The sequence below is a fragment of the Rhopalosiphum padi genome, chromosome 4, assembly GCF_020882245.1.
Source record: "Rhopalosiphum padi isolate XX-2018 chromosome 4, ASM2088224v1, whole genome shotgun sequence".
In the NCBI taxonomy this organism is placed as follows: Eukaryota; Metazoa; Arthropoda; class Insecta; order Hemiptera; family Aphididae; genus Rhopalosiphum; species Rhopalosiphum padi.
In genome coordinates, this window is record NC_083600.1 from 50611918 (window position 1) to 50621698 (window position 9781).

At 44.8% G+C, this 9781-nt stretch overlaps 1 protein-coding gene across 4 annotated transcripts in view; it reads right to left on the reverse strand.

Moving 5' to 3' along the window:
* Positions 1–3374, reverse strand: part of LOC132930232 (transducin-like enhancer protein 4) — a 41479-nt gene extending 38105 nt beyond the window's left edge. For all 4 annotated transcript variants that reach the window (XM_060995982.1, XM_060995980.1, XM_060995983.1 and 1 more), the window contains exon 1: positions 2723–3374. In XM_060995982.1, coding sequence (XP_060851965.1) covers positions 2723–2779 — 57 coding nt within the window. In that variant the 5' untranslated portion in view covers positions 2780–3374. The remainder of the gene's footprint in view (positions 1–2722) is intronic.
* Positions 3375–9781: the final 6407 nt, after the last annotated feature.

Below are 9781 nucleotides of genomic sequence, written 5' to 3' on the forward strand. Positions count from 1 at the left end.
ACGAAATGCGGCCGATGCGATCAGACGTGCCGCTGCACCGACTGAAACAATACAACACAGTGCAAGTATCGCGTCGTCGGGGAAGACTCTGCAACACCGCCCGCCGAGTTTATTGTACTCTTTTCCGGTATATATAATTTTTTTTTCGCTCGTGTTCCATTAACCGTGACAGTCCCCCTCAAAAACAAAAATCTTCACTCTCCTGGCCTGCGGAGCCGATAAATTATACCGTGAGAAATGTTTACAAACATATATATATATATACACAAATATGTGAGACGCCGTTTATACACCGTGGAAATGAGACAGGAAGAGCGGCGGAGGAGCGGCTCAATCATTAATTTCGATAATGAATTTAAGGAGAGAAGTCGAAAAAAAAAAAACTAAAACGAGAACGGACGCGACTCTGTCACGGTGTTCCGAGGCCGATGGATCGAAACGGCGACGGGATCCACGGTATAATTACCCAGAAGTTCACGACCCGTAACCGCCGCGCGATAAAAGTGGTTTTGTATTTTTTTGTTCATCGCCGTAGCTGCCGACACATGTTCGGCGACGTCACCACAACGACAACGGCAATAACACATCGACACGTCGCGGTCGCAAACATAATATTATCGTTATTGTTATTACTGCGGGACACACAACCGACCGTCATTGGACGCGGTCGCGCACATTGTGCGCGGACGAGATTCGCATCAGTAACGCGCGCGCGATTTCGTCGTCGTGAGAACCGAACGCGGCGGGGCGGACGGGTGTATTCACCGCACACGCGCCTGTCATCGCCGTCACCGCTTTCACCGACCGAGACACACTAGTATACTATACGACGTGCGAGAAATTAAAAACAATACAAAACACAGTGTGTCGGCGGCAGCGGCTGTTATAATAATGCCGTGGTTAACCGCTCCGAATATGCGCGTAATGAACACCCGTGGGTGGAACTGCTTTTTGTGGGTCATTCCGCGATCGCGTGTGTGCGAATTCCGTACGCGTCACCCTCTCGCCGTCGTCGTGCCGGAGCGCGCGCCAGTCTCCTCGCCCGTAATATAACTCGTCGACGAGGAGACGGCGGCGGCGGCGGTGGCGGACGACTCGCAAATCGTGTTCGGCCGGATTAATTATTACTCGCGACCGCCGCCGCCGCAGCCGCTGCGGGTAAGTTGGTCGTTAATGAAGTATACGCGTGTAAAACATTATAATTTATACTAATATATATTATTCTACTGCGCGCGCCGGTGAACGTTCCGCCGCCGAACTCCGCGGCCGATGTTCGTCTCACGGCGTTCGAAGAAACACGTAATAATAATATAATATTATTATGACCAGTAAACGCTTTCGGTTCGTTTATGCCGAAACGCAACCGTAACGCGTATTTATTATAATATCACAAAACAATATACACGAGACGGCAACAGTCGCAGACAGAGCGTGTTCACGTCCTCGTCGTGACCTCGCGCGCGCTGCAGTGGTCTGGCGCGGCGGTCTTGTCGTAATGTACGTCGCGCGTCATTTTATCGAAGACCAACCGAGACGACGACGACGACGACGACGCCGCCGCCGCCCGCCTCGACGTGACTATAATTAGCGGCGGCGGCGGCGGAACCCCGAGAGCAATAACTCGAACCACTCGTCGCACAAAGATTACGCGACGAGAGCACACCGCGTCGTTTAACTCCCCTCCGCCCCAACTCGAAAGTAATATCGCCGACGCCGTCGAGTACCATTAAAATGTATTTATAAAGCGCGCCGAAAAAAAAAAACTTCTTTTATATTATGACTACTACAACATTCGAAAATGTCAATTTCCCGTTTAGCCCTCCTCCCCGGATTTTATTTTTATTATTCCATTATATATATTATACTATATCGTTATTGACGAGCGCGCGCTCGGGACACGGAGCACGTCATTATATTATAGTCGTACGGCACACACATACGTGTATTATATATTATACGGACACGTTTTTATTACAAATTCAACCAATGCACCTCCGGGGGGTGCCCATTGTGTGCAGCGCGCCGGGTTCGCACGAGAAACCGGTGTGGGGTCCCGAGGGTTAGCGGGCGGTCTGTGCCGGCACAGTGGTGCCCAAATTTTTGGCGACCACGACCACGGGACGGTTAGGAATTTGTTCGTTGGGAGAGGAAAAAAAAAATATTCAAACACACCAACACAATGAAATAATATATTATGCGCACGTCGTCGTTGTCGTGTAACTAACTGCCGAGCGTGTATTATAACGAGCCAGGACGCGCGCACACACACCGTTGTTATCTAAATAGTCGTGGAAATGTGCCAATAGTTCAAAGGTACAGTGGCGATTCGATCGTTTTTCGCGTGAATACGATTTATGTTTGTGTGTGTATATGTAATGTGTATATATACATTTATACACACACTATATATATATATATATATAAATACATATATATAATATATATGCATAGACACATATATACATACCGCGCATGCATGCCGAATCACACACGCGTCGTTTTTAAATGCCGCCGTCTAATTCTGTTCCCGATAAGAACACACGCGTTACGTAATGTACACGACAACCGAGAGTGGGTTCGATGTTTTTTTTTTTTTTTTATAATAATAAATCTACTATGACTATTATACGTCTATACACTCGAACAATATTGTTGCTGTAAACTCATAAATTTTTGTTCTGATATAAGTTATCGTAACGTATTAAAAAAAAAATTCACTTACCGGGTGCCGGGCAGCGGCCGCTACAGCTGCTGCGTTCATCGTGGCTGCGGCGTACATGACGTGTTAGCAGCTCATGGCCGCAAAATCAAATGTCACTCGGTTTAATCGACGGCGGACGGACGGACGGACGAAATCGTATACACACACGCGCGTCGTCGAACAGAACAAACAAAGACGGCCGTAAAAATCGAAAAAGAGAGACGCCGAACACGCACAAACACGGACGCGCACGACAGCGATCGGAGTAATCGGTCTTTCGAGAATCTCGATATCCGCGGTTATATTATCGCACTGAACGCGATACGAATATACACACGCAAACCGTACGCTAAAACGATTCGATATGGCGCGCACACCGACGAACGAAAAAAAAATAAAAATAATAATCAACGATTACGATCAGACACACCTGACGATATTCGTCGGACACACGTGACTGACTGTTATATTCCGCCGGAGACGCACAGTACGTTTAAGATTATTTTTAAAAACAAATCGAAACGACAACCGATAAACAAAAAAAATTATTATTAATACACCGAATATACTTTGCGCGAGAACGGCCGTAAGTGTGCGGCGCGTGTAATACAAATACGTGGCACAGAGCGCGTAAACACTGTACGAAGACCAACGGAGCACTGAAGAGGAGCCGTCGACTGAGCCGGTGTGTGAACACGGACGCCCCGCCGCGCCCCGCGCGTCCGACGCACACGTACACTCACACACGCACACAGACGCGCGCACACAAGGCTGATGGTCCTCCGCTCCCCGCCGCGCCGGCAGTAAACAAAACGATCGCCCCGACGGTGCGGTGTGTACGACGGTGCGGCGGGCAAGGGCGGGGCGGCGTCAGTGTCGGTGGTGACGGAGGGGTCGCGCAGGGGTCCAGAAAAAATCGAACCTAAAACCCATGGAAGACGTGTAGCGTGGCGTGTGCGTGTGTGCGTCGGCGGTCCATGTGTACGCGCGCGTGTGTGTGTGTATGTGTGTGTGTGTGTGTACAGTGGGGTCGGGGAACATTGAAAAAAGACCTTTTCACAAAATGGCCGCCCACTCTTTACACTAGAGCGAAAACCAAACCCTCTTGCTTCTTTTTCCAATAACACAAAAGGTCTCTTCAATTTTATTCTTTTTTTTTCTCTCCTCTTTCTCCGTCGTTCTCTCTCGTACACACGCGCGCGCGGCGCACACAACACCGTCCCGCTCGTCGCCCCTCAGAACGCCGCGCCGCCCCGTCCGCCGGCCCCGCCGCCCGCCCGGCGATCAGAAGGGTTTGAAAAGTTCCCCCGCGCGCGGCAGACCCACCCTCGCCGCCGCCGCATCGTCGCGCCGTCACTCCACTGATTTCATCGTTCCCCGATTCCCGCGCCGCGCCGCCGACGCTCTGTCACACTCACACTCTCTCGCGCGCGCGGCGCAAAGCTCTCCGGTAGTTTGCACAAATATGGCAGCCGCATTCGAGCCATCCCTCCGCCACCTCCGCCGCCGCCGCCGCCTTTGCCGCCCCTACACGCGGCCCTTCGCCACCCCGCCGGCCAGACCGCATCGGCTGTTTGGTCCCTTCTGATTACCAGTATCGCTCCGCCGGCCCCGGGCCCCGAGCAAAACCCCAACACGCAAGCGGGCCCGTACGGTTTTTTTCACGTTTACCAGCGCGGCTCCACGTGGAGCACGCCGCGACGGCGGCCAATGCGCGGTCGCCGCGGCGCCGTTTCGCAATGAGCCGCCGACCAGTCGCGTCGCGCCACCGGCCAATCGGAGCCCGTCTGGCGCACCGCTGTCGCGTAGCAACCGGTCGGCTCCACGTGGAGCCTCGCGCAAACACGGATCCCGGGGAATATTAAAAATTTAAAAGGAAAAATGTTTTTTTCGCTCCGTCTCACTCGCTCCGTCTCCTATCTCTCTCGCCGCGCCTCGCTCACTCTCTCTCGCTCCGTTCACTCTGTCTCCGTCTCGCTCGCTCCGTCTCCGTCTCTCTTTTTCCACTGCGACCGAGTGAGTGGCGTCGTCGACGGCCCGACCCGCCCGGGACGGGTGTGAGGTGGCGGTATAGTAGTAGTTGTATGGCAGTAGTAGTGTAAGTAGTATAGTAGTTTTACTGGTACTAGTGGTAGTAGAGTGGCGGCGGCGGCGGCGAAGGGCAAAAAATAACAAAAAAACTTTTACCTGGTTTTTTTTTTCCGATCGACCATTTCAACCTTTTTTTTTTTGTTGTTTTGTTTTTTTTTTTTTTTGTTCTGGACACACAATTGGATTATCTTCTATCTATAGGACGACGCTACCACCACCACCACCGCCACCACCATCGCCGCCGCCGCCAGAGCCGACGGGTACCGATGCCGCGCGCAGAGTGTGACAAACCGTGTTTTATTTTGAATAATAATATATATTATATAAATTTCAAAATAATAAAACGCGCAATATAAATGTAAAATAATATTATACACAATATATTATCGTGAACGCCGAACGCGCGTATAGAGGTACGTACCTATACACGTGTATTATATTATAGCATTATTATGACCGGCCGGCCGTCGATGAACGAAACGGTGGAATACACATATTATTATTATTTGTACACCGGTCCCGAGAGTCGTCGTTTGATTAAAAACAGTACAACGCAGGAATAAAATACGAATACTATATATAAATACATTGATATTATTATTATTATTCTCGTGCCCTCGGCCAATATCTACCGCTTTTTGTTATTACGGTTATTTTTTTCTCCACATAGCCGCCCACCGCCGGCTTATTACGAAATTGATGACAATACTCCCATTTAATGGGAGCCTTGGACTGTGTTTAATTTTTCGTGTTTTTTTCATTGCTTCACGGTACGACGATAATGTTATTATCACAATATCGTCTGACCGTCGTGGCGGAACGGCAACGACGACTTTATATGATGGCTCGGCCGACCGAAATCATGGTTTATATATTATAATATGTATTATTATATCATAAAATGTATTTCGAGGGAATTAAACGGGAGAGCGTGTGTGATGCGAAACGTCACAGACATATTATTTTATTTATATGCAGTAGGTAGGTATATACATATATATATACTAGGATATATACGTTTTAGAATTACCTATACGTAAACTGTAAAGTCAAAAGGGAATGCAGAAGGGGGATTTGAATTACACGTCATATGCCTACAGCTGCAATATTGTAAAATAATAATAAAAAAAAAACGCTCACAAATCGTTTCTTTATCGATTTATCGGTTTTTATTATAATTATTTATTACAATTTTTTTTCTCTCGCTTTTACTCTCTCTGCGCTTTGTCTTTTGTTTATAATATTATTATGCTGTACCTTGTACACACACGCGCGTCTAACATTTATTATACATCTATATTATAATATAATGTACGAGTATATACTAAATATACGTATATGAAAAAATAATGTCGCGTCGACTCGTTTACACAATGTCTGCTACTCAAACACACGGTTGTGGAGAATAACACACAAATAATAGTAGTTATCGGCTAAGCAAATACGCGACAAAACGGCAAACAATGTGGAACCGGCTAATTGTGTGCTTTATATACGCGAGCGCGTGCGTACGCGTTCACACACCGCAACAGCAAACGGGTCATAAATCTTTTACAATATTGACGAGTTGCAAAGGCTAAAACACACGTGGGCGTTACATACACGATAAGCAATAACAATATGTATATTATGAGTATATATGTAGTAATTATCATGTAATAATATATAATGTTATAATATTAAATTTAATTATTGCTTATAAGCGTATAAACTTCCATGTACCTACATATTATATAGATATATATTAGATATATATACCCACGCATACATTACGTTCAGAACAATATATATATTATTCGTTTACCATTATATATATATATATATTATATTCTTTTAAAGTTAAACAATATTATTATATATACGCTATAAAAGTGCATATTACAGGTAGTTAATATATCGCACGATTGATCGGCAGGGAAACAAATCGACCGGACGCCACTTGCAGCGGTACAAAACCGCCACAATATTATATACGTATATTACAGCGTAATGAGGGGTTTTATTTTATATTTAATTTCTATCACACGCATGAAAGCGGCGGAGGTCTCTCATTATTTTTTTATTGCAACGATTTCGGTCGGAGAGAGCGAAAAAGTACACACACAGAAAAAAAAACGAAAGAAAATAATGTAATAAAACAACAAACACGCACGTCATCGTCGCGCGCCGTCAACGACCCTTAATACTCGACTATATGCACACTTCCCTCGTTCGTGTATTGTATATAACATATATATATATATATATACATTATACCTATATGTATACATAACGTTTGCGCGAGTCGTGTTAAATAAAGCCATACGACCGCACCCCACGGGATCATCCGGAGACACGTGTATAATGTTCCAAACGGCGAGGCGGAGGCCAATACTCACTCGTCGTCGTCGTCGTTGTCGTCGTCGCCGCCGTCGCCGTCCCCTTCGTTATAATGACCCGCGGGTAAAGTGGCACCCTCTGCGTCATTATATCATAAACTGACGCCCACGAAACCTTCGCCGCCACCGACCCCCGACTCGCGCGACCAATCGATATCTCTCGACGACCGTAAGTATATATATATATATTTATTATACATATCTAATATTATATATATACGCGTGTAATGTGTGTACATATCGTTGTATGTATAGTGTGATATATACAGCGACATGTACACAGTATATATACGGGATTGCGCCGACGGCTTATTATTGTACATTTCTATATATATGTATATTATATATATATGATGGTGACACGCTCCGAGCTTTTATGTATTGCGTATTATATATATATATATATATATAATATTATTATATTATTATAAATAGGCCTCGGGGGTTTTTAACTGCGTAATCGGATTGTCGAAGCGAATTTCAATATAATATTTTTCTTTATTTTCGCATACCGCCCTCCCTCCACCGTGTTTGTCAGATTTGCGGCACGTATATACACCGGATATATACGGCAGTATAGGCGACTGACGGTGACTGCTGCAGCGTGGTACGTATATATATATATATATGTATTGCCCATCGGTTGTGTCGCGACGACGATAATTGCGTTTGCCAATCTCGTTACGGCCGATAAATTTCCGTTAGCGTCAAACTTTTGTTTTAATTTCCGCAACGTATGTATATTCCTATATATATATATTTAGGTATACGCGTTATATGCGCAACACAGGGGGATAATGGATTAGATCGATTCGCGTCCGCGTTTGTGCCCGAATTTTTTTTCTAGCGATCCCCGCGATTTCCGTCGTCCGAAAAGTCGTTTATTAGATAAATTATGAGAAAGCAAGTATACGACGCTCGGTATACGCACACACGCACACTTCCATTTCGGAGAGAACTTTTGCGATATGAACACAAGAACTTTATTGCACCGGAGGTCCGGAGGGGTTGTGCGGGGCGCTAACACCACTCTATCGTCGCCACCGTATATTGTATATATATATATATATATATATATAGGTAGTGTAGCGTGTATATATACGCCGCGGTGATGCTTGTATATTGAATTCGACCCTCTCTCTTTTCACGACATCGCGCACGAGAGAAAAGAGCCGAACGAAGGGGAAAGAAAAAAAGCAAGAGACAGCAACGACAATATATATATATATATATATATAAGGAGAAAGAAAAGCGAAGACGTCTAAAGCTCCGGGCGTCGCCCAATTACTTTCAACTTTACACTCAGCCCCACGACGCCACCGCCTCACCCGACCTTTCGCTCCCCTTTTTCACACAAAGAACGCGCGCTTTAACGACTCGGAAAGCGAAATAATTAAAACGAAAACGCGCTCGGTAATGGACTTAATGAATTTTACAATCTGGAAGTCGTATAAAAAAAATGTATACGCTTATTATATACATATATATATACAAAAAATCGTGTACACGAAACGAAATAAAAAAAAAAAAATAAAAAAATGAATCGTGTTATTTATAACGATATCACGTATGCGTGTGTGTATGCCGTGTAGTGTGGTTCGTGTGCGTACATCGATATGGGTCTAACCGTTTTTTATTTTTTTTTTTTTATCTTCAACACATAACCGCCTCCGCGTGCAGCGTGTTGTAGGTATATAGGTATATGTGTGTGTGTGTGCGCGCGCGCGTACCCCTCTTCGGCAAACCGCACTCATCGTCATATTATATACAATGTATATATATATACATATATATATTATGTATATACGTACGTACTTACATACAATACACATACACACACGCACATGTATATATATATATATATATTCGACATCTGCTGCGGCTACTCGTCTTCGTGCAGCGCACAGACGTCGCACACGATTTACGATACAAGTCCTTTTCTTGGCGTATAGTACACACACGTGTATATATATATATATACACAATCAAGTAACCCCTCGTCGGCGTGATGGCAAGTGGAGGAGTTAAAGGGAGAAAAGGGATACTTCGTGATTTATCTCCGGACAGGAATCGTCCGAGGAAAAATACCGTAAATTCTGTGGTACATATGTGTGTGTGTGTGTTCGTGTTATAACAGTGCCGGGGGAAAGAGGAAGGTGCTTAAACAAAATATCGACATTATATCTTGTAGCGCGCAACGTTTTCGACGCTCGTCGTTCTCACCCGATCTCGTTACAAACGTCATGACTTATGTAATATATATATATACGAGTTTATAAATATTGTATAATACCTATATATCGTATATATATATACGTATAAAGTGTTATTATCCACCGTAAATTGTAGAAAAAAACCGCAACTTTGTGGTCCCCACGCCACATACGCCGTTTCTCGGCGTTATATTATTATTATAATATAATACTACCTATAAATATATATATATATGTATATATAGTATCTATACCTATATCATAATTATACCGCGATATTATATTATTATTAACCACGTGATGATGATACGCGCATGCCACGTGATATTTGAATGAGAATGTATTCGGAACGAACGAACGGCCGACCGACCGACCGACGACGACGACGACGACGATGA